The following is a 25,797-nucleotide window of genomic DNA, read 5'->3' as shown; positions in this document are numbered from 1 at the left end:
GATACCATAACACTCCCATCGCTCTTGCCTTCGTTAAAATTCCCAGCTGACCACCCCTGATCCGCTTAATCCACATTAAGCAGCCTATCACAACGCAGCGCGCATTATCCTCCCATTTTCCTCCAGACCCTCCCTCCTCGCCAACCCCCGACAAATCTGTCTCGAATTTCTTTTGAATTTCAAGCCTCGCGAGCCTCCCGCTCGCGAAAATACATCGCTCGCGACAATCGACTGCTACGTTTCATAAAATCCCCCGGAGCAGTTTCCTTTTCCTTTCGAAGGACGTCAGCGCTCCGCCATAAAGCCGTCTCTCCGCTGCGCGGCGACGAACTGCAGAAGTCACTCGAGAGGAACGTATCTTCTGTCCCAGCGATGACGTACATGTTTATTCCCCTCGAAACCCCGTTATCGGATTATTGGCCATGTTTCCCTGAGCCACGGACTTGTTATTCCATTTCTTTCAATAACAGAGGCACGCCCGCGCGCACGCACCACCCGCGCCGACTGCAATTTGCATTTCATTACGCGGCCGAGTCACCGGGAACTTTTATCATCGGCTCACTTTGGGGGTGTATTTACCTTCGCGGCCGACCAGCCAGGGACTTATTATTCGCGGCATCGGGAAACTTCGAGTTTCTGCGTCTTTATGCTTTACACGTGTAAAGGGGCGGCGGGGGTGGACGGGGACGCCGCGACGGGGACAGGTTTCGCTGGAAAGTGTCTTTGCAATTTAACTTTTACGGCCCGCCCTGTCATTTCTATCCGAGCTCCTCGCGGAATGCAACCCCCGCCCTCGCCTACGACGACGCTGCTTACCGAATCTGCAGGGCCAACAGAGGATGCGTCTGTGTTATGGGAGAGACAACTTGGGCTAATTCTTTGGTGCTGGAATGATTTTGTGTACTCTGGTGGATAGAGGAGGGTTTGGAATTAGCCTTGGTAGGTAGTGCGAGTATTAGTTATTATAATTTTATCATAGATATGTTAGTTTGTGCTGGAAACAGTTATGTATCTATTCTGAGATATCTTCTCTCTATATATGATATAGATGTCCCGTAATGGCTTTGTGTAAAACCATAGTGTTTTCTAGTTTCGCTAACTTTTTGAACTTCTTTTTGTCGATCATTGTACAGGTGTACCTACTTTCTCGTATGTATATATGTAGTTATTTTTAGAAGAAGCTTTTCGATTATTCGGTTTCACAGAAGTTTTACATTTTTAGTAAACTCTCAGTGATTAACTTTATTATTTGAGATAGACTATTGTTAATCCTTAGTCTATACCAAAATAGGGTCACTTAAAATTAAGATACAAATAAAGACAAGACAAATAAAGATATCCAATAATTGCAATTTGAGAGCCTGAGAAAAAGGTAGGTAAGCTTTAAAAAATTAAAAAAATGTATAAAACCAGCGGTTTCAGTATTCGAAAATCTGGAAATTGGAATTCAATCGTGTTGGGAAAATAGTTTCGAGATCTCTGTGTAACATTACTACGTTGAAAAGATGAAAGCTAAACAGGAAGATAAAAAAGACATGTACCACTTGCCTCTCCAATTTTTTGTTCGCGCATCGTACATGTCGCGGGCGAAAATTTACGAACTTCTTCAGTCATACTTGCCTCAGGGAATCACGTTTGTTTCGAAAGCCCACGGACGTTTTACTTTCCCGCGCGTGCCGCCCACGCTCAATTAGACCGCGTATTAAAGCGCCACGAATTCCAGCGATTAACCGTACGAAACAAATACCATCCACCTTCTTTTTTTCTTCCTATATCTCTTCATGCAATTAAGAAGATCGCTCATTTAAATAACTTTGTGGCTCTGTGAAGCGTCAAACATTTTAATTGCGTTTTTGATATTATACGTAACGAGAGCTCCAAATTTGGCTCTGTGAAAGTGAGAGAAGTCTGTGAAGTTTGTTCACTTGGCAGCACTTCGCTGGGACGTAAATCACAGGACTGCAGTGAATTGGCAATTCAATTAATTAAATATGGAAAATAATAATTTTAGATGTTTTCACTAGGATGAATTTCTTGGTGCATATGTATAAAAAGCTTAAGTTATTAGTTATTGAAACATTGTTTTACTTTTATCAAGAGGCACTTAACTACATAAACTAGTAATAATTGAATAAATAAATTACTATTTTTTCTCTGCAGCCAGTGTTTTCAATAGTAGTGCTTGATAAAGTTAACAGTGAAAAATTCTATTTGAAAAATGACAACTTTGTATCTATCTACTAATTATGTGGTTGCAATTAAATGAACCGAGTTAGGTACACTTGGGCATTGAAATTATTTTGACATCAATAAGATAGGTGCATACCGCAATCATTTATAAATTCTACTGACTAGTTCCATTTTAAAATTGAATGTGATTAAAGAATTCCACCTCAAATCGAGGATCGCTGACTCGGTTTCACAAGAGATCGTACATTCTTCCGTAAAATGTAATGACGTAGGCGGCGGTCGTTCCGAACATCAACCTCTGGGCGAAAGAAATCGCTGGTGGCCTAGATAGCTTAATTGGCAAAAGCAGCCGCCCGACAACCGAGAGATCTGTCTTCGGAACCGATCCAACAATCCATTCGACTCGTTCCATTCGCTTTCACAGTACATCACTTACATCTTTTCACGAAATGGTTCACGATGCACTTACACATTATTTTTCTCCGCTATAATTTTAGAACCACACACGTAACCTGTGACGAGTTCGTATCGCGTGAGGGATTGATTCTGACATTCCTGGAATTGACTGTGACGGATGATCCACTTTATCAAAAGTGTGAAGAAGCTCCAAGAATGGAATATAATTTCTCCACTAAAGTAGGGAAGAAGATGAGTTTACAAGGAAGAAATATTATAGATGACAGAGAATCAAGGGGAATTGAACTCTTATTGTTAATCCCTATACCATATGTAATAGGTGATTAACAAGTGTTTTAAGTGTTTCAATTACAGAAACTTTTTCCTCAAAGAACGATATTACCACAAGACGCAAGTTCATAATACGGAATTAAAATTCAGAACTTCAACCCTCGACACTTCAGAACCAGAACCACACAAATGCACCTCGTCTCGCTGTACCCTCCGGCCACAGAAATACCTGGTACACTGTTGCCTTAATTCCCACCCATCAAACGATCCCCGCCGCCCTGAAAAGTTCGATGGAAATCGAAAGGAAGTGGCCCAGGTTCACCACGCGCCATCGAAATTCGCTGTCCCGAAACAACAGCCGTCCGATCGTCGACACAAAGCGTCGAATCGTGCGCGCGAAATCTCGTTCGTCGAACAATGCGCCCTCCTCCTGCCCCCTCGCCGTGGTCCGCGCAGCGTGAATCCGGCGACGCTAATCAAAACATCGTTAAACCTTTCATTAATGCCGCGATCAGGCCACCATTTCGCCTCTCGGCCACCGAACATTATTCACAATTATCCTTTCCGCGGCGGAGGCCAGAGGGAGGGGAGGAGGAAGGTAGGCAACGACGGGTACGAGAGCACGACGACTTGATCCCCGTTCACAAACGATTCCGCCAGGTTCCACAAAGCGCCTGGGCGACGAGGATCCCGCCCCTCCTCCCCCCTCGGCAAGCTATCTCGTCGGCGACGCCGTGAGTCGCTGTGCTCGGCCCTTAAACAGCCCTTTGCCGCGCGGGGCGCGGAGCCCGAGTATCCGACGCGTCGTAAAGAGCGAAAGAAGCATTCTCCAAAGGTGCGACACGCCGCGCTGTGTGTACCGTAGCGTGAAGAAGTGGGAAGACGAGAAGCGCGGAGAGAGAGAGAGAGAGAAGGGGAGATGGGCGCAGAGAGACCGAGGGAAAAAAGTAAGGATGACTAAGCGCGAGGAATGGAGATGGAGAGTCGCGGCGTGAAGAAGAAGAGGAGACACGGAGGAGCGAGCGAAGGGAAGATTCGAGTCAAGAGGAAGAGAGAGAGAGAGAGAGAGAGAGAGAGAGCGAGAGAGAGAGAGAGAGAGAGAGAGAGAGATATGCGTATAAGAGAGAAATGAAGGGTGAGAGAAAGGGAGAGAGCGTGGCAAAGAGAGTGGAATGCAGTAAGAGGGGTGGTGGTTCGGTAGGGTGAGCTGACAGGAGGCGTTAGCTTGGGATACGCGGACCCGTCATACAATAAATACGATATTTGCACCCCACCCACCGTGGAATAGAAGAGCGAGGTGGCGGGCTTGGTGCAGCCTGGCTTTGGCTCCGGAGCACCAGGGCAGAGGGGGGCTGGCTGGGGGGTAGGGGGAGAGCGACAGGGTAGGTTTAGAGGATGCGGGTGGGTGGCGAAACGTTGGTCGGCTGAAGGGACGAGGTGGTGCCGCGGAGGGCGGGTGGGCGGTCTGTACGATGGTATAGATTTTTATGTCTGCGAGAAATACAAAATGATGGATATAAACCTTCCTCGCATCGCCGCCATCCTCTCTCGCCTCCTCTGTCTACTTCGCCCGCGTGCCCTCTCCCTTTCGACCATCTCTCTCTCACTCTGCCGCGTTTTCTCCGACGCTTTCACCATCGTACACCCTCTCACGGATAGGACGTACACACAGTTTACCCGGACACAGCGACGTTGATCTCCGCGGGGGTACACCTACGCGTGCGTATACAGGGTGGGACCGGTTGATATGCACGCCGCTGGGGAATTTGCGGAAACGATGAATTGGGTCTGCTGGATGCTGGGTGGATGTACCTTCGGGGCGGTGGGTGAACGCGAGGGATCTTTTCTTGGAAGACTTTGGGATTTTCAGGGGGGGGGGAGATTATGGGGAAGTTTTAATTGGTGGGATGGGGCCAGAGGGATCTTAGGATAGGGTACGATTTGGGGATTAGTGGAGGAGAATTTTGATTAATTAGGAATAGATTATCTGTGGTCTCTGTTATTTAGGGTTTTGGTTATTTGATGTATGAGTATAGGAGCACTAAGGGCAGAATTGGGTCTCTGATTTAATGACAATCTGTTTAAAAAATTATCTGGGGGATGTAATATATTAGCCGAGAATTTGATCTCATTGTCAGTGATTCTGATGATTTATTGGATGTTGAGTTTTAATGGAAATGTTAGTCGTTGGGAATAAAATCTAGGAATTGTCCTATATCTTTCTGCGAGGCTTGCAATTGATTAAATTGAGAGAGTGTTTATATTAGGTTGCGAGATAGTTTTGATTGAGAGTAGAATTCTTACAGATTTGAAGAATATAATTTGCTAATTATACATAAAATTGACTTAAAAAAAGTATTACTTATTGTGTGGAATATTGTAGCAGAATAGAGTTCTTATAAGGAATAAGTGCTCTGTCTTCTCTACACGGTCATGAAATAACTATCTCATTTTTTGTAACGCGATTAAAGTTACGCCACTACTCTACTGTACCTACAATATTACATAGTACACCAAACCAGCTAAAGATTAATCCTATACACGTCTCGTAAACTCATTAACTGGGTCACTTCTCTACAAGAAACTACCCTATACTTACAAATAATCGAAGACGAATTACCCCATTCCACTCCAACAACCACAACTAACCCCTTCGTAAAGCCACAACTCTTAAAACCTCGTCTCACCGAATAAACAATAACTCTACATGAGCAATTACCTCATACTTCCCCTTCAATGATTAACATCCAAAGCGAAAACCGATCTATTTCCTCCTAACAGCGTCGGACGTCCATGAAAATCCGCGTAGCTTGTAGCGCGCCCCCCCAAAGAGGTCTCAATGACCGAGAGACGTTTCTTAAAAGCAGTCTACACGCGTCGTCGGCCACCCCCTCGAAGCCAATCAAGTCTCCTTCGGAAGCGTTCCCCCGTATCTCCATTATCCCTCCGGCGAGCAGGGAGCCGCGCGGTGTTCACACATTAAAACGGGACACCCCGTATAGGGAGAGGGATGCACACAGGCGAATATACGTTTCACACGAACACGCGCGGCAACCTCACCTCGCTTACAGAGAACGGGGGTGGGGGAGTCTCTTTCCGGCTGGCGCTCACGTTTCCCCACACCAGCCGCTCGACTCACACCCCCGGTGGCTACCCAGCCCCCGAGAGCAACCTCGAACCTAACCTGCCACCCCCCAACGACCCCCTGCCTCCTCGTCCTCTTCGTCCGCCTCCTTCGCCGCTCCCACCGCACGCCCAGCTTCCACCCGACCCTCCTCCTCACCCTCTCAGCCTCACTCTCACCCTTCCTCCTCCCCCTCTTTGCCCCCTGCCACCCGCAGCCGCTGTACCGCGACCCTCCACGGAAGCTCAGAGCGAATGTTTTGTCATCATACCGCCCTGCCGGGGCGCCAGCAGCCCCTCTTCCCACCGATTTTCCCCTCTCGCTCGCGGATACTGTCAACCCCCTCGCCCTCCATGCCACCTCACCACCGCGTGCTAGCTCTCTGCCCCCAAGGCCCCGCGGCAGATACACTCGCGACCACGTACACACCTCGAATTTCCGCTTTAGCCATCCCAACTGCCTCGCGCGACTGTGGGTACGCTTGCTCTGCGCGACGCTCGGGGTGCACGTGTCGGGGGTAAAGGAGTTTTGGTTGCTTTCGGTTTTTGGGTTCGGGGGAACTTGGAGTGATGAGGCGAGGGAGTGGTAGGGAGGTTTTGGGGAAGGTTGAGACTTTGGAAATTTGGGATTGGGAGTCCTTGTGAGTTTAGTCGAGGGTTTTCCGATTTTTGAGGAGGTTTTTTTTCTATTTGGGGGAACTTGGGGTGCTGAAGCTGAGTGGGTTTTGAGTGTCATTGGAATCTTGGAAATTTGGGGATTAGGATACCTTTGTAAAGGTTTTTCTGAAAATTCTTTTCCTGTTGGGGGATTCATTTCCTGCTGTGGAAGGGGTTGGTCCTTCTATGCCCATTAGTAGAAGATAACTATACCCTGTTTTTGTTTCATGATTCATGAATTTATTAGGAGTTTAAGTCACTTGATAGGAGTCACTAGGGGAATGTAGAAGGTCGTAAAAAACCTGTGGAGAATGAACGTAGCGCTAGAGGACCGAAAGTGAAGAACCCAGAGTTTCACTGTGTATATTCATATACATGTGGTTTGTTGGGTATCAGTCAAGATCATGAAGGTGTAAAACACAGGTAGATCTTATCCTCGATGGTATCACTTAATGCGATGGCTACCATGTGACTTTTCTACGCTCTTCACGCCCCCTCATTTATGCAAATGAATTACGTGATCCGAAAAATTCATAGCGTTTTATGTCAAAAGCTTTTGCTCTCATTTGATATTAATATTAACACGATATTCAGCAATGCAATATTCCCTTTTTTCTACGCCCACAAGGAGTTTACAACGAGAGACACCTCTCTTAACTTTCCTCCTGCACTAACAATGGATTATTTTAATATCTACGAGAATTAGAATTCGCGCAATGAAGATGGCTAATTTTGGACTGGTACTGTTCTTCAACTCACCACTTCAATTCTAGATATTCTGAACCATTAACGTACTAAATCCCTAAAACAGCAACATCCCCAACTCTACGACCCTTCTCAGAACTACCCCTCAACCTCCTCCATACCATCCCTCCTCTTCTCTCCTCCGAAACATCTCACTGTTCTGTTCTCAGAATCCTCGTCCCCACAATAGCCACCCCCGGTGCAACAGCAGAATCGCGCGAAAGGACTCCACGAATGCCAAAGGTGTGCCAGGGCACAGGCAACTCTGTGCAGAACGCTAAGTGCACAGGGTGTGTATCTCTGTAGACAGTGTGCGTGGGTGGTGGTCTGGTACGCGAGCGAAAAGAGGGTTACCTGTGCGCGAGCTCTGCGGGCCAGCGTGTTTGCCCTTTTCTATCGTGCTTTCGGGGGATGGTCGGCGACGCCGCTCGCCACGGCGCACGGTTTCGAAAAGCGTCGCTCTGCCAGCTCTCTCTCTGTGTCTGCCTTCCTCCCTTGTCCTCTTTGTCCCGCGACTTGGCGGGTGCCGGGGCTCCAGCCGACAGAGAAGGGGTGCATTCTTTTTTTTTCCTTCGCCTCTGTGCCACCAGTCCTTCTCTCTTTTGGCCAGCGGCACCACCACCACCACCACCTGGTGCTTCTCTCTTTCTCCCCCACCCCTCTCTCCTTCTCTCTCTCTCCCTCTCTGTCTCTCCTGCTGCTACTCGTCGGCGGTCGTTTTATTTTTTTCGGACGAACGAACGAACGCTCGCGTGCATCGCGGCACAGAGAGGCTAGATATGGGGTTCGAGCGTTGATAGGAGGAAGCTACGGGGGAGGAACAGGTGGGGGGCGAGTTTTTTTCAAAAGGTATCTCCGATAGTAGACTTTCGAACCGAGCTGGCTCCCTGTGTGCGCGCGTGTGCGTCGGTCCTCGTAGCAGAGAGACGCGCGTACGCGGTGCCCGCGAGTATGGAGAGGAACGCTGATTGGTACTTCTGATGGCACGGCGATGCCGATTAATTAATTAATTCATTAATTAATTACTTCGCTTCGACGCGGACGACGAGCACCGTGCCTCGAATCACCGATCACCACCCCCTCCTCTCCCTCCCCCACCCATCTTTTTCTCCCTTTTTCCCTTTTAATTAGGACTCGTCCTTGTCGGCGTGCCCGATCCTTGTCGCCATTTTTTCCACGCTCGCCTCACTCGCGCGCTCGCTCACCCTATCGAGTGCGTCGGCGGTGGAAAGCTCGCCGAGCTTCTGAAATTCCGCGCCCTCGGAGAAGCGCGCCAGGTTGCGGCTTTAAGGGGCACAACCGCGGAAAGAAGCGCTCGTGACCCAAATATTTCGACCCATCACGTTTGAGATTGAGCAATCTAGGCGATTTCCCTGAGCGTTTAATTGTCTGCTGGGAGGGGGCTGCGCCTTTGTCGGTAGTAGATGGAGATGGTGAACAGGAGTATGAAAACTGGGTAGTAATTATGTATGGGTGAGGTATTGAATATCAGAAGTTTGGTAGAAGGGTGATATCATATCGAAGGAATTGTCGATTTCCAGATATCTAGAAAACTGGAATGTAAAAGTGAACTATTTTTGTCTGAAAGAGTGTTACTTCCTCCATTGGAGATCCTCCAAATTCAAGTGTTTTGAGCTAAATCTAAACGAAAAAGTTTTTCTTTATTTTTAAGTGACTCAGTAACGAAGAATTCTCTACTACAAAAGATTACAAATTAATTTGTGGAAAAATTTACTTTTCTTATCTATGTTACTCTCTTAGAAAACCAACAATATGTGAATTACGCAGAGTTATTCAGATGGTAGAGTTTTTCATATTGTACACAACAAGTAAGGAAGAAACAAGAGGAGATTGGAGGAGATCTTTCCGATTTTATAATCACTGTCTATGGTCAGACAGTGAGGCTGATAAATATAAAATGATTAAAATTGACTACTCCTAAAAGGCTTATGTAGACAATCTTCATCTACATAAAAACTATATTCCACTATATTCTGTGACCTTAGCACTGAATAAAAGTAATCAGTGAATCAAATTGGAGGCTGTAAGCTGAGCAGAAACCCATGACTCACTTTAGAATATTTACTTGCTTGCCCATATTTAGATTAGATTTAAGAACAGCTGAGCCTGAATGTCGTCTTTGAGATTATCTGCTTCTACAGCAAGTTGAATCTTTCCTCATGCATATGTATAACATTTGCAAGCAAAGGCCTCGTAATAAAAATAGCGCTAATAATTCCCACAAATTCTTCCACATGAATCCAGTTACAAAAACTTACAAACCTTATCGACAACATAATATATCGAAGCTTTCTATACTCTTTTCTTCAAAGAATCACCGATGCCACGTGACAAAGGAAACACGAGAACAAGTACAAAGTATCTCGGGACGAAGAAAGAGTAAAATCGCGAAAGAAACAGTCCATCGAGGCAAGAAAGACACGTCATCTCAGCACAATTACGAGGAGCTCGGAAGACCGTTTTGTAACAAGAACCAGCACAGAGATATCGACTGTTCCAGCCTTCCAGATGAAAAAATAATAAAGTGGATAGAGGATGAATGCATAATAGAACACGAGGGAGGCAAAACGGGGAGGGGGGCGAACGGGAAGAAGGAGAACAGAGTTAAGAAGCACGCGGAGCCTTCTAAATTAATTATTAACGTATTATCGATCCGACGACGTGGGAAGAACCGTGTGACTGATATCAGTCGTGACGTGAATTGTGTTTCACGTGGATACTGCGTCTAACTTGTTCAATTGACCGTCACCTCGCGCTCTATAATATGAAAATGAAAAACTCGATCGTTTCCAGTTATCGGTCGCCCGCGGTCTAACCACCACGCGAGATTTTACCCGAGAAGATTTGGTCTGAAATATTTACTGGAAACTAGAAGTATTTCTTCAGCAAGCAATCAGAATATAACAATATGAAATTTTCTTTAAATATAAATTAAGTGAACGTGATCATTGTCAAGAACTGACCAAGGTATCTCGAGTTTTAGAATAAAATCCATTAGCAAACTGTCAAAAAGCAACCGAGCATGGGATTGGAAGACCTAATGAGAATCTGGCACACACTGAAAGAGTGGTTAAGGAACAGAGTTCTGGGATCAAGCCTCTGCAAATCCAGCGTCCAATATGTACCAGATTCTCATTACGTCCTCCATCTCCATCACATGTGACCTTGCACACTTTTATGGCACACATTAGCGAGTCCGTTCTCCCAAGAAAAACAAAATCAGCTTAGCAATTACAATCACAGAAACGAAAGAGTATCAGTTTTTCTCACTATCGCAATACACAGAAATATAAAAATATAAAAGCAGAAAAGTACAAATTATAGTATTTGAAGACAGAATTTTTTATGTAAGTTCCATTTTTTTAGCTGTGTTAATAAATACATGTATTTGCATAAAAAACTGTAGTCTAAGGTACTTGTCTCTATCTCTGTGCATTCAATTTGAAGTCACTCATTAAAAAAGAGGACTTTTATACCTGAATTCAGGAATTATGTTGTTAGGATTTCTTTTCACGCTTACTACTATTTGACGATACATCTAGAGACAACTACTAATATTTCAGGACTTTATTTATTATTTCAGAATAACAGTAATCCTGAATAAAACAGACTACAAATACTTGTGATTCAGTTTAATAGAGATTCCATGATATCAGATCCATAATAACATCGCTGGCCCTCATTTCTATCTAATTCCAAGCGAAAACATCCACAACCTTTCTAACCACCCCAAGGAGCGATGGAGTCGATGATGGCCTGGTTTCACGGGGGCCGTTAAGATCACGAGAACGCGGGCGATACAAATGAAGAGCGTGGCGTGAAGATGATGGATGGAGGATCCTTGGAGGAGAGCAATTTTCATTACGGCGCGCACGAACGCGTATCCCGGGGCTTCGAGGGGGCGAGCACGTGAAAGCGTCGAAAATAATTGAGCGCGAATCGCGCAGTCGACAGGCCGCCTAATGCTCGGGTTCTCGTTCCTGGATTACCGTTATTCAATCGATATCTCGCGGGTAATGCGAGTAATGCCGCGGACCGATAGGTCGCCTCGTTTAGAATCGCCTTGCCCCGTGACGTCTATGACAGACATTACGAGAAAATTATGATCTTATCGCTTCGCGGCTTTCAAGCCGCTATTAAACTCTCTCCGGCTGAAATCAATTAAGGGCACGCGTCCGTATATTCCAGCCGGCCGGTGATTGGATGGTTGAAAAGGGATGTTCGAGGCTGGCGTGAACGTTCGAATTAACGCACAGGTTTCTGGATTTTCCCGGTAATAGCGGCACCATCGATCGAGCTCGCTTGGCTCTCTTTCAATACTAAAATTACCGACTTCGGGGTAATTTTGTAATCGTTTGCTTTATTCGCGGAACTGTCACGATGTTTTTCTGTGTGGTAATTTAATAGGGGCGGTGTAATGATTTGTGGGAGTTAAGTGGCTGAAGATAGTCGAGGGGACAAATGGTGAAGAAATAATTAGCGACCTAGTGTCACTAATTGTGAGTACTATTCATTGATTAGTGTTGAATTTCATGTGATATAAATGATAGTATTAATGCTGGATCATAATTATCAAATTACAGTGGTTTCAGTATGAAAACTGATTTAAAGATAGAATTATTAAAATAGAGAGAATGAGGTATGTGATTATTTGAAAGTGAAATTGAAGAAAATTGCAATAATAATAAAAAGAAAAAGAAATATATTTATTTATTTGGATTTTTTTATATCTACTATTTTAACAGTTCTGGTAGAACTAACTTCTGACTTCTTAATTTATTACTTTTTACCCTTAATATGTAAAGCATGCATAAAGAGAACAGATCTTGCATGAAATGAGAATATTAGCTTGTTCCCCAAAAGATTATGAATTTTACATTATGTCATTATCTCACTAAATAAGCAAAATAATGTTTTTCAATTTCCATAACACCCCATAGGACATCAATCTTTTTTAACCTCGTTCTTACAGAATCCTCAGTAAACGGCGTCAAACAGGTACCACACAACACATGAAAAGTAACTTAAATCGATAGCATAATTTACTAGGCCACCCTCAACGAAGATTTTCCCCGCAGAAGATCCTCCACACCCAAGACACTCCGTTTACACGCGAAAGCCGCGGAAAGTGTTCATCCAGGGTTGTAATCTCTTATCTCAACATTTGACGAGTAGCTAACGAATACACGAGGCCCCCTCTTATCGGCGAAGTGTACCCAGGATCTTCAATTTTTCCTTTCCAAGCGCAGCTCTCCGAACTCTTCCCCAGAGAAGCCCCAGCAAAAGACACCCCGTAATTAAACAAACGAGAAACAGGCTCATTAGAAAATAACAACCGGAACATTACACCGTGTTGAACAAGACCCTCAGTCGTTACACACGCCGACGGAGGGGGGGGGATCGAAAAAGAGAAGCCTCCAAGTGGGCAAGAAGAAGCAAGAAGGCCGCAAGGCAACCAGAGTCCTCAGAAAGCAAGAAAGACAAAGTCAGAAGAAGCCAGCTAACTAAAAGCAAGAGGAGGGCAGCGGTCAACAGGGGTGTTGGACAGTGACGAGCGGGTAGGTAGGACCCACAAAATAAACCGAAGCCACCCCCTCGGACCCTCGTCCTTGCCGCGTCACCTCCACCTCTGTGGCCACCTCGCCGCTGCCACCTCCAGCTATTCCTCGGCAGCTCGGTGCGCCCCAACCCATCACCTGACCCATACCATCGCGCGCCGCCCATCCTCGGCCACCTCCGCGGCCGTACCTAGCTCGGCCAAATAAATTACATCGCCTCGTGACGCGAAAAAATCCAACGAGTTGCTAGAGCGAACGGGGCGGCCGAACGACGAAGACGGAGAGGCTTGCGGTGGCTGCAGGCCAGCAGAGAGAGAAGATGAATGGGGAGAGGGAAAGAGGAGCAGCATGCGGATGCCGAGGATGAGGATGAGGAGTCCGGTGGCAGGGGCACTGGGGGCCGAGCAGAGGGGGAGAGTGGATAGGAGGAAGAGAGGCAGCAGGGGGGAGGAGGAGTGGTACAAGAGAGAGGCCGAAAAGGGGGAAGCGAACGAGATAGGATGGATAAAGGCCAGCACGCGGGGCGGAAATAAAGAGAGAACGAAAAAAGTGGAAGAGGTCGGGGGTGGAGGTGGGTACCGCGGTCCGCTTTAATTGGTTCGACGTGGTCAGATGAAAAATTCAACCACCCCCATACTCCCTCCAGTTCCTCTTCTACCTCCACCTCCTGCTCTTACCAACACCAGCTCGCCGCTGACTCTCAGCGTCGTCGGCTCGATTCCCACCGAGCGAAACTACGCGTCTACGTGTAGATGATAGGCATGCCTGGCCAGCCTGGGACGCAGAGGTGTTCCGATCGGTGGGGCCAGTTTTTGTGCAAGATTGCGCTGGATCCTGGAACAGGGATCCTCGTTGGTGGGGTAGGGGGGGTTCTTGGGGATCGGGGAGCGAGGACTCCTTCAGGGGTGATATGAATGTTGACTGGGGAGAGGTGGGTGCTCTTGGCTCGGAGGATGAAGTTTTAGGTCGTCTTTGAAGGGTGTTCATTGATTCTTGGGGACACGAGTGTGGGTAGTAAATAGAATAGGGATTTTGAGGTGGAGGCAAGCAGAAGTACACTTGACTGAAGCTTCGAGCAATTGAAAGGGGAATATGGTTAACACGTTTGCACTAGTTTGATGGAATAGAATGTAGGCACGTGTGGTGGCGAAATTTTACGCAGTTTTTTTTATTTCTATAAGTATGTTTTGTTAGTGTGAAGTATATCTACACTATTGGCTGAAAGTTGAGACCACCAACTTCTCATCATTTTTTTCTGCTGTTAATTAATGTGGATTGGTCATTTATGCAATAACATTTAATCTTCAGAGGTAGTACTTATTTATAATGTGGTATCTTTTTTATTAAATGTTGTTAATCAGTTTTACCAAAACATGGTCTCATACTTGTAACCAATAGGGTAAAGTAGATCTATGAAAATGCTTTTAAAATTTAATCTTAGTAAAAGTAGTAATTAATAAAAATCATGTAAGCCACTTGAAGTATATACTATTATTTTGCTCACATACCTATAACAGTAAACAAACTTGAGAAACTATTCCACCATAAGATACAAACGAGTCAATTAATATTTTTTATGAATCCTGTTTGTGCAAAGAAAGCTGGAAACGCTGAATCCGCCGAGAAAAGCAGCACCGTTCTTTTTCATGATTGCGTTGACCAGAATCCCGATCGCCGAAAATTCGCCATAAAAATCTCCCCTTTGATATGGAAGCTCAATAAACTGCTAGGATAATGATGGTCGTGTAGCGGACCACCGACCTTAACTCGCCCATCCCCATTTTCGACCACAGGCATTTTGAGCGGGGGCACCGAGCTCGTCAATGAAATCACCGGTGGTCGCTCGCACACGATCCAAAGTCACGAAACTCGGTCTGCTGCCTGTAGAACGTTCTGCTCGTATCGAGACACGGTACCTTTCACTCAAATGTACATCGTTTCGATGGAAGCCACAATTTATGGTGAATATACCCTTTTAGAAGTGGTTATATCGCTACAATTTTTAGGAATCACGAAGAATGGTGCTGTAAGTATACTTGAAGCCTTGAATTGGGCGAGTATTCTACCACAGACTTTGGAAGGTTTTAATTGAGAAGAGTAAAGTGATCAAATTTCTAAATATTAGAATGTTTTGAATATTCGAATTTTTGAATTTTTGAAAATTCAAATCTTCAAACGTCCGAGTTTTAAAATATTAAAATTTTCAAATATTCAAATTTCCAATTATTCGAATTTCAAACAGCCGAATTTTCAAATATTCCAGTTTCCAATTATTCAAATTTCAAAGAGCCGAATTTTCAAATATTCCAGTTTCCAACTATCTGGATTTCAAACTACAAAATTTTCAATTTTTCAAACCTGCGAAGTTTAAAATTTCCAGTCTCACAAAGCTTCGAATTTCCAATTATTAAATTTTCAATATGTTCAAAGTTTCAAACTTCTGAACTGGTTAAAGAAGATTCAAATACACTTAACAGTACATCAATATCGATTTTTCGTATCAATCAAAACACAATGCTTGAAAAACACGATAGATAGCAGTAATTAACTACCACACTACCTCCAAATCGGTACCGCACACTCTCAACAATTCACAATAAACAATCCCAACCCCAAGAAAACTATAAAACGTTTTTCTCATCTTACAATACTCTCCACCTTAAAACTCATCTGCTCCGAGCCATACGATCTCTTTCCACCCTTCTCACCAACAAACAACGATACGTAGCACCACAGCAGGCGATGCGCGAGCACCAACAAAGAACTCGCGACCAGTTCCAGGTCGCTTCGCACCGCCTAGCGAGGCTGAAGGGATTCCACGGTCGTCCGAGGCGAACTCGTCGCTCTCGCGAGACCTCGTGCTCGCGTTTCCCTTTATATCTGACTCGCTCGCGAGTGTGCCAACCAGAGCATTATTACGAGCGCGTCAAACTGTAAAACGGATCGGGAATTTTATTCTCCTCGAGGGCGGGAGGTCGCGACAGGCAGCATGTCGCAGAGGTGGTTGCGGTGGTTAGACGGGACTAAGGTAACCTAACACGGCTGCCTCCGCGAGGCATCTCGAGCGTGAGCGCGCGATATTTCCATCTTTCGCGGCGGTAACGGGGTGCACCGCTGCTCCTTTGATTAATGCTTTCCTGCGAGTCGAAGAAGGGGATGGGAAGGCGCGAGGACGTCGACAGGGAACTACGACTAATCCTCTCCGAGGTTGGACGTGGTAGGAGGAGCGAGAAGGAAAGAGGGACTGAATAGCAGTTCCAAGAGCCAAGCGTGGACACGCGAGAACTCATTTCCGGTTTATACCCTTCCCTCTTCATCCCCCAACCGTGTCCCTGTCCCTAATACATACAGGAACCGTCACCCACGAGGGACACACTTAAGCCCCGCTCATAGACTGTTGTGAATCGCACGCGACCATCCGTAACGCGCGCGCGCGCGAGCGTGCTCGAATCTGAAATCTTGCGGAACACTCGGCTCGCGGGCGGTTAAAGACCAGTATCGATTGCGGGGGCTGCTGCGAGGTAATTTCGGGGAAATGTTTCGATTAATGGGGCGTTAATCGGAGGGAAAAGGAAATTGGCCCGAGCGAAAAGAATCGACCTTCGGGGGAAGCCTGCTCTCGCGTGGCCTCGTGTAGTTTTTCGCTGTTCGTAATTATGGCGGGCGATGGGGAAAGTTTGTCAATCGAGAGTTATTTAATTAAATCGAGCGAAAAATTCCCTGGGAAACTCCGAACTCGCGGAAGTTCGACCTAGGGGTTACTGTGAAATATTTTACTATGAGTGAAATAGGCGGGCCGTGTTAATAGATATTCATATTCCGTGGCGCGAGAAAAGTTTCGGCGTCTGAACCGCCGACGCCTCGGGACGCCCCCGCTCCGGGTGAGGACCTTTGTCGGCGCGCGCGCTGCGATCTGAGCGGTGTTCTCAAGACAATGGAGTGTAATTCACATATCTCTTGCATTCATACCACGTCACACGCTGCGAGCTTTAGTGTTCGAAATTAACGTACCCGGGCTTCCTGCTCAGAATTCCACTTGTACGCCGTATGGCTGTAACTCGCGACCTGGACTCTCGCATTCGCAGCCAGTCGCGCGAGAGACGAACTTTCCGTGCCCGTGCAACAATTTTATTCAAATCTTTACCAAGTTGATCTTGTTTGAGCTCATTTCGCCGACTGTATTTATTTTACTCGTCGCTGCTGACTTTAAATATTCATTAAAATATTTCTTGTTACAGAAGAGCTATGTGTAGTATTTTTTTTTCGTTATAAGCTCGATGCTAAATGACAACGATAGTCGAATTGTGGCTCGCGAGCCACCCTGTGGCTTTTCTAGATATTTTTTTCTAGATATAGAAATATTACTAGGAACATTTTTGGGGAGAAAAAATCACCTTTTCTTTTTCGGCCCATGCTCGAGTAGGAAAGCGTCCAGAGAAAAAATCAATTCAGGGACGATAAAGTAGAGGCTGTACCCTTTAAAATGAGCCCAAGCTCACTGCTCTATGATTTTTTTTCGCAAAGTTACAGCAGCTCAAATATTAGCAATCTTTCGGTCCAATATTAGTGACCCTTTAATTTTACTGTGAAATGTGTAACAATTAATACCTATAAGTAGGTGACTCAGCAAATTTTGCACTTAACAAAAGTGGCTAATTTTGAGTTAGAATATAGATAGACATATTATGACGACAAATTTGGCTATTTGTAGAAGTTTCAATAAGAGAAATTCTAAAGAAAAATGCAAGTGAGTGTATTACTGCAATCGCTACAGTTTGCAATTATATTTAGAACGAAAGAACACTGCTCGCGTGCAGTGTTACAGATCTTCGATAAGGCTAAAATAAGTTACTATAATCACAAGTTGACCTCAGACCGTGTCGCTATGGAAGTATAAACTTGTCAGTGAGCCACGATAACTGCCTCTATTATCGAGGGAACGCTATACTGAAATTCATAATAAGTTTCAAGAAAAACCCACGAGCAATCTATAAATTACCAGATATTAACGTGCAAAGGAAATTACTGATGAAACGAAACTATTTTCTCGACGATTTGATAGTTGAGTTGGTTGAGTAGTTTCAGGAGCCGAGCACACAAAGTGGAAATACGACCAAAGGCGATAACTTTCGGACGAAATCGAAAATTAGACCGGTGACTCCTCTGGGAACGTTTCCTCAGGAAAATTCGTTGTAATTACGCCCAAAGGGAGCGCGATACGATTCTCTCATGTTTGAGCAGGGGTACTAAAGCAACAGCTAGTGTTTTAGCTACGGTGAATTTTCCACGAAGCGAATGAAAGGCTTTCTGCGGGGTTAAAAGGCCAATCTACCCGGTCACGCGAATTCTACGAATCGACTACGCTTGGCACTTCAGTCAATACTACCTCGAAGAAGCTCTCGGCAAGAAATGACTCCGCGGAGCTTACAAATTTAACAAGCATCAAAGGGATTCGTGAAAGAAGCAGGGAAATACCGAGAAAGAATTACAGAGCGTACTATTAGCATAGAGGAGGTAGGAGACCAGATCATTCAATGTATTTCCTTGGCCCTGTTCTGTGAAACTTAGATCTTCATTACCATTTATATATCAGCCAAAATGGTAACAGATATCTAGAACACTGGAGACAGGTTACACATTTTTATTCAATTCTGGAAAGGGCCATTCTGAATAAATATACTGATTTAAACAAATGAGAAGTATTAAATGATAGTAGAAACTGTGCCTTGATCCTATTTCGAACAATATTAGAATCGAGTTTTCTATTCGAGTGAAAAAATAAAATTTCAAAAATGTATGAAGCATAAGATACCACAGTTTCACCGAAAGGAATATCTCTATTATAAAAATCAGGAAATAATCCCAAAATGTAAGTATAGAATTATTCATATACAATACACAAATTCCTAAAAACTCTGAATTGAATGTCAAGTAATTCATCTTCTCTAACAATACAATTTTCATTTCCGCTTGCGCAAGCCAACGCAGGCGAAAATACTCCGTCATTAAAGGGTCAATCAAACAATTGACTTGGGCCACGTAAGTCCACAAGGTAATGAGTCTAATACCTCGTCCGTACTATCAGCACTTTACAAACCCATAACGCACCTACTCTCCACCCCAGAGGCTACAATTATCGCTCTGCTCCGAAACCAGTAAATCTACTTAACATCAGAAAATTAGCTGATCACGTTCCGCGAATTCCGCCTGCGAGCCCACGCTCGAGCTGGAAAATTTCCCACCTTTTCAGGCATTCAAAGCCCTCGGGTACTTTCCCTGATACAATCGTTGCGAACTGGTGAGGGTGCACGTGTGCACAGGGTGAACAGGTCGCCGTCGGTGGATCGCGCTTGTTCGCCGCGCCCCGATACTCCTACACCTACGCCAGTAAATAGAGTTGATGACAGAGTCCGGTCAGTGCCTCAACTTCAAACAAACTTCCAGGCACCCTTGGCCTCCGAGGGATTGCCCGTGTAAACGACGCGTCGTTAGCTCCCTCGGCTGTGCCAGAAGGTGGAGGTCTGTGAGAAAGGAAAGGTCGAGAAAGCGAGAAGGCTCGAAGAAGGAGGGAAAATCGCACGAGCTTCACTCAGGGGGTTCCTGTTTGGGGGCTGTCGAGGGTCAACGTGGCGATTGAGCACGACAGGTAACGCGGATCCGGTTGCCCGACTCGGAAGCAATTTTAACGTTTCGCTGTTGATGGCGAAGGAAAGTTGGGTCAGTTTTCGAGGGAATTCAATTTGAGAAGTTTAAGGGAAAAGGGCGACGAAGGAGCTTTAGAAAGAGGATTTGATTCTGTGATCATGTGATGCGAATGTGGTGCCAAGATGGGATTACTTGCGTGATGTAGGGCTTGTAAGGAATGTCTTGAAAACATGGGTATTGCTTTCTTGAGTTTCTTTTGTCCTTTCTTCATTGTCGTATTTCACCAAAAGAAACTACTTACGTACTTATTGGTCTTCAATATCAAATTTAACGTGGCTTGAAATTTATCGAACCTAGTTACTGAATATTTCTTACTTATTTATGCACTTTAGGAGACTCAAGCTGTTTAATACTCATATGCTTTACATTCCGGATATAACATTCATTTAAATTTTAACGATACCGAGACAGTGACATGCGATTCAGGACGGCCTGGAGACAGGAAACGTATTAATAATGAGAGCAGTCAAACGATTCAACCAATTCAATTTCCAGCCGCAGAAATAAGTGCTGTAGTCGAGAAATTGTGTGTAAGGTGTGTCGGAAAAACATGAAAGATGATAAAAAGAAGGATGATAAGTAACGATTATACGTATTGTCGAAAATATGTAAAATAAAAAATTTTCAAATATTCAAGTTTTTAAATTAAGTAATAGTCAAATTTTCGCATATTTAAATTTTCGAATATTCAAATTTTCAAATATTCAAATTTTTAAATATTCAAATATTCAAATTTTTAAATTTTCATGCTCTATAGGTACTCACATATTCCAAAATTCATTCAAATCTTCAATTCCCAAGTTCAATGCCACTTGCAGGTATCACATCACTTTTCAGAATATGTAATCACCCAATTCCTCACACTTATCCCACAGCACTTACACTAAATTAAAATTCAAACCTACTTACAACCCTACTCAATCCTCTCCCTATCCGCAACCTCGACAAAAGAATCCAACAAAATAAAGGTTCACCAACAACCAATTATTTTCACTCCCAAGCCAGGTATATCGTTCCTCCTATCCCAACTCGCCCTCAACTACCACCACATAGGAATCTCCACCAATGGTAGGGGCTACAAAATATCGCCCATTCACCGCACCCAACATCGTAATTACCGCGTTTCAGACAGGTTGGCATAAATAACCATTTACATCCCCGTGCTGTCAAAATTTAAAGAATCCCAGTAATCCGCGGCAACCGAGACGACACTCAAGAACCTTTTAATTTTCGCGGGTTCAAGCTGCTCGACTCGAAAGGGGGTTACACTGAAATCAGTGACACAGATTTCACTGAAACAGGCTTCAGCTGTCAGAATTCACTAACACCTATCTCAACCAATAGAATTATTATCTCTTTCAATGCCAACCTCTTAACCACAGGTGTAGTGAGAATTACCAAACAAATTTTTACAGAGTTTTTAGGCATCAAGAAAAAATTCTAGACTTTACTATGAATGTTGTTATTGGTGAATGAAATTTCTTGAATATATTGACAAATCTTTTCAGAGTACAACAGTAAAACAGTAGAAAAAACAGCTACATAATATGAGCGGTGTACAAGTAGAATACACCCTTCAATACACAGCCCAATATCTGTAGAACTGAAGGCATGTGAAAATTCTAAAATAAAATTGCTTGGTATTGAAACTGTTAATACTATCGCCTGTTCACACTATCATTAATTAACTCTACCACCAGTTACGACTACTGCCAACCAATAACTATACTAGTAGCGCCTAATTCCATTCCTCGAAGTCTGCAACGAAACCTGCATCCCCAATCTCAATTATACCTCTTCCCCCAATAGGAGTCAACAATTCTGTTCTCCAAAATCTCCCAAAATTTGACCGACTAACAGCGTCCATTATCCTCCTCGTCGCTTTTTCGTCGCGAAAGTGACGCGGGTCCAGCGGAAAGCCGAAACGCGAGGTCAGAGGCGAATAGATAGGTGTAAAGGGTTAGACGAAAATGCGGCACACTCGCGAAGGAGTGGTTTAATCGTCGGCAAGCAGCTGGACGAGGGCGGGACGGCGGAACCGGGACCAGAGGAGGAACGAGGCTGAGAAAAATAATCCAATTTAGTGCGAGAACGCGAGGCGAAGCGACAGCGCGCGGCTCGCCTGTTTTCACGGTTTTTAATTACGCGCCACCTCACTGCGCCGCCCTCCGCGCGACGCCCGCGCGCTTTGTCGTCGCGATCCTGACAAAGGAGCTTGTTTTCATGGATATTTCGCCCGCGAAAGGAGAAACTGCCACGACCTCGAGATCGTCGAACGCTGTGAGAGCTGCCGTCGTGTTACCCGCTTTTGAGTTTTGATATGGGAAACGGTGGGGATATTTCTCGGGAGGTATTCTGGAGGCTGGGAGTTGTGGTTGGTTGGACTTGTTGAGGAAGCTCTGTTGTGGGGCTTGAGGGAGGGAGGGAGAGACCCTTTGTTGCAGGGAGAGGGTGAGATTGGGTTTTGGTTTGTAGCCAATTTCGAAGGTAACGATAGTCTTATGGAAATGTGTATATAGTACAGGGTGTTTCCAAACGTGAGACCCTTTTGGAGGATAGGTTCTAGATACAAAGACAATGAGAAAAGTTCAAATGCATGTATGATGGAAAATGCATAATTCTGTAGTTACTGTATTACGTACTTAGTTATGTATACCTACTCGATAACATGTAGTGTTACATTAGGAATCAACCTTAAGGGTCTCAAAAAGATGAGACTGAAAGATTTTCCAAGAATTCTATTTCCTCTGCAAAAAAAAGGGGGGGATAGAATCATGTCCTCTTGATACTCGAGGCCGCATATCGTCAAACGTTTTCGAAGTTTTATCCGTTCTGCTTGGGATACTGTCGCTATACGTTACAACCGATCGTGCGATACGACTCGAGTTTTATTTGCTTCAACTTTGAACTGTACGCTCTCGAAATGCATCGACTAGTTTGATGCGTCGCGGGACGAAACTGGACTTTTCTTATAAATGGTTAAGAAGCGTACAAGGATATTTCGTCATCTTTCCCGAGGACTATATTGCTGTTTTATGGGTCCTCGTTTCTTCTTCAGGGAAATTTGTGCGAGTTTATGAGAAAATACTTTCTGTTTTCGTGAATTGTTTATCGCTTCATCGTTTCGTGTTCAGGAATAATTCTTATTGAATAAGCTTTGCTATTTTGCTGTTATTCAAAATTCTCTACTTCGAACTTGTATTAATAAACATAAAGGATGAAAAAGAATAAAAAATCATTTCAAGGAGTTTTAGCGACAGCAGAACAAAATGTTTCCCACCGAAATTTTAATCAGCCTCTATAAATACTCGAACGTTCATATGGTTACTTTGACCAATTCAATGTACACAGTACTTTTCAAGTTATATAAATGTATGCAAGTGTATAATTTTGAATTTCCAGAATTAATTAGTATTTCGGAACGTAACTACTCGAGGCAGAAAGCTGACTGAAAAAAGCGATTCATTAAAAATAATGAATGAATACAAATAATTGTAACAACAACTACAGAGTTATGTGTCAGTGGTTGTAGGTGCAACTCAAATTACTATAATTATTGTGGCAGTTCTTTTCATTCATTCATTATTTTTAACGACTCACGTTTCTTACCCAGTCTTTTTCTTGCAATAGTTTTAACTGGAGCTACTCGTCAATACGACGAACTTTCAAGCAAAAATCTTATACGCACTATTATCACAAATACATTGCAATATTAATGTATTACCGAGGGGCAGTTTTACGGAAGATAGATTTCTTGTTTCCTGTCAATAATGTGTGATGACACTAACACTATGCCTAAAATACGGATATGTGAGATTTGTCTGACTCAAGGCTTTATTCTACTGACAACGGTGCGTTTCATTTAACATGCACGCTGCCAGTGGAATAAGTCCTCTTGTCAGACGCAGTTCATGAACATTTTAATTAAACGCATCTTTAATTAGAATTAGTCCTTAACATACCAAAGTAGGATCATCGTAGGACCTCAATACTATTTGCTCTATACGACCCAATTCAATCTTTTAAACTTCAAAATTTTTAAATATTCAATTTTTTGAATTTTCAAATATTCAAATTTTCAAATATTCAAATTTTCAAATATTCAAATATTTAAATTTTCAAATATTCAAATATTCAAATTTTCAAAGATCTTTTAAGTTTGTCTTAATTTTCTAAACTTCAATTCATGAAAACCTGTAATTTAGTCTCCAAATGACACCAATTACTTGAGAAAACCAATTCAATCTGAAACGCGTACCAGCATCACCCAAAAGAATACTCCAATCGCAAAAGAACCACCATCGACCACCAACACCCGAGATCCTCCGGATTCTTAAGCAGCGCGTAACAGGTGGGTCGAATATCCCGCGCAAAAACAAAAGGACCGCGCGGCGTACGTTCAAGGATAAGATTAAAACACTCACGTGTCCGAGCTTCTCCTCCTTCCGCCTCTTGGGATCGCTCTCGAGGTCGGGGGTGCGGCTACGGAACTTCTCTGGCGGCGATACCGATCTTCGGAGTCTGTCGTCGGTAAGGGCGATCGGCTTACGATCCTCGGGCGTCTCCGCGGCGGCTCGGTGCTGTTGCAGGTCGGAGGGCTTCAACAGCGCCTGCGCCTGTGCCTGAACCGCAGCCGCGGCTGCGGGGTGCGGCGGGGGCGCGAGGTGGGGCGGCACCACCGCTGCTGCGGCCGCCGCGGCCGCACCTGCGAACCCCAGCAGCCCTGCTGGCGGAAGACCGCCAACCACCGCGCCGTGCGGCAGCTGCTGCGCGTGAATCTGTTGCTGTAACATCCGTCAACCAACGGGCTCACGATTTTCTGACGTAAGGTTGGAAAAGGAAGGTGTCTACGATGGTGGGGTTCATGCTGAGGCTGCGTTCCTATATCGTAGAGGGGTTGGGGTGTGTGTTAGAAGGTGGAATGGTAAGTTGGGTTGGGGGTGTAGGGAGTGTGGAGTTTTTGAATGTTAGGTATTTCACTTTTCAAATATTCAGATTTTTATATTCTTTGGTGGCCTAATTCTCAAGGTTGCAACTTCTTATAAACTTTTCCAGTGACTAAATGTTTATATTCTTAGACATGAAAATATACAAATTTTCAAGTACTCAAATATTCGAATTCTCAAATATTCAAGTATTCGCAATTTGAAATTTTTAACCTTTTTTGGACTTGAGTATGTAACAATTCTTTAAATCTAAAAATGTCCAGGAAGTTTCAAGATTTTTTAGAATACAAAATCTTTTTAAATAGTAATTATTTAAAATTAGGATCTCTACCAGAAATTACTACTTAATTAGTAGTACTGCCCCCTTCTAAACTACTGTACTTTGTAAAAATTCAGGTAAATCCTTTGGATTTATCTGGTTACAGGTGTGGGAACGCAGCCTAAGTTAAGGAGCTTTCACAGAGTTTCTCCTTTCGTGCCTTTGATAGCATGCATATATGGACACTAAATAATCAAGATCTCAGTCTATATTTCAGTTTTGCTATAAACAAAATGTGAAGATGGAAGCTGATTAAAGGATACTATTTATGGGAAGTAAACACATACATGTATATTTATGCTTAACCCTTTTTTATCCAATCTACATTCTATTGAAAACATTGATTTCAGAAGAATACAGCATTCTTCTCAAGAGAAAAAAATAGCTCAATGTATCAACAGACTACGAGACCAAGATTCAATTAAGTTCTTAATTTTTCAGACACTCCTAATGAAGTTATCCATCCTACTAACGAATTAGTGCTCCCCACCAGTACTATTTACTAACCAACCAGATTCTGCAAAGTATCATTCCTTCACTAATTAAATTGAACATCCCCCCCACATGCAGAAAAATTGGATCCAAAAGAGTTAAGTCACTCAGTAATTACCAGAACGTGCCAAATAGAAACTGTCTTCAGCTTGTCTCTCTATATCGAAATCTCATGAAATCTCTTCCAAACGAAAATACCCATTTGAAATTTCCTCTTTGAACGATTCCACGCGAAGATATCGCACGCCAGTACCTACCTAAATAGGTCTCTATCTAGGACCTAGATTCTAGACATCGAAAAAGACAGGAGGACTCACCAGTAGCTGTTGCAGACCCTGTTGCTGCTGCAAAAGAG

The 25,797-nt window shown here is 44.1% G+C and overlaps 1 protein-coding gene across 9 annotated transcripts in view; it reads right to left on the bottom strand.

Moving 5' to 3' along the window:
- The window catches only part of Gro (TLE family member transcriptional corepressor groucho), a 94,278-nt gene that overhangs the window by 20,045 nt on the left and 48,436 nt on the right, over nt 1-25,797 (bottom strand). For 7 of the 9 annotated variants that reach the window (XR_013001594.1, XR_013001593.1, XM_076375546.1 and 4 more), the window contains exons 8-9: nt 25,760-25,786; nt 24,110-24,469 (exon numbers count right to left, since the gene is read on the bottom strand). Coding sequence is in view for 7 of the 9 variants with exons in the window: in XM_076375546.1 (XP_076231661.1) it covers nt 24,110-24,469; nt 25,760-25,786 (387 nt within the window). In the remaining 2 variants the exon portion in view is untranslated. The remainder of the gene's footprint in view (nt 1-24,109; nt 24,470-25,759; nt 25,787-25,797) is intronic. The other 2 variants (XM_076375543.1, XM_076375545.1) reach the window with 1 other exon arrangement.

This window comes from Calliopsis andreniformis, chromosome 3 (assembly GCF_051401765.1).
Source record: "Calliopsis andreniformis isolate RMS-2024a chromosome 3, iyCalAndr_principal, whole genome shotgun sequence".
NCBI classification, from domain to species: Eukaryota; Metazoa; Arthropoda; class Insecta; order Hymenoptera; family Andrenidae; genus Calliopsis; species Calliopsis andreniformis.
This window is presented reverse-complemented; position numbering and strand designations above follow the sequence as displayed.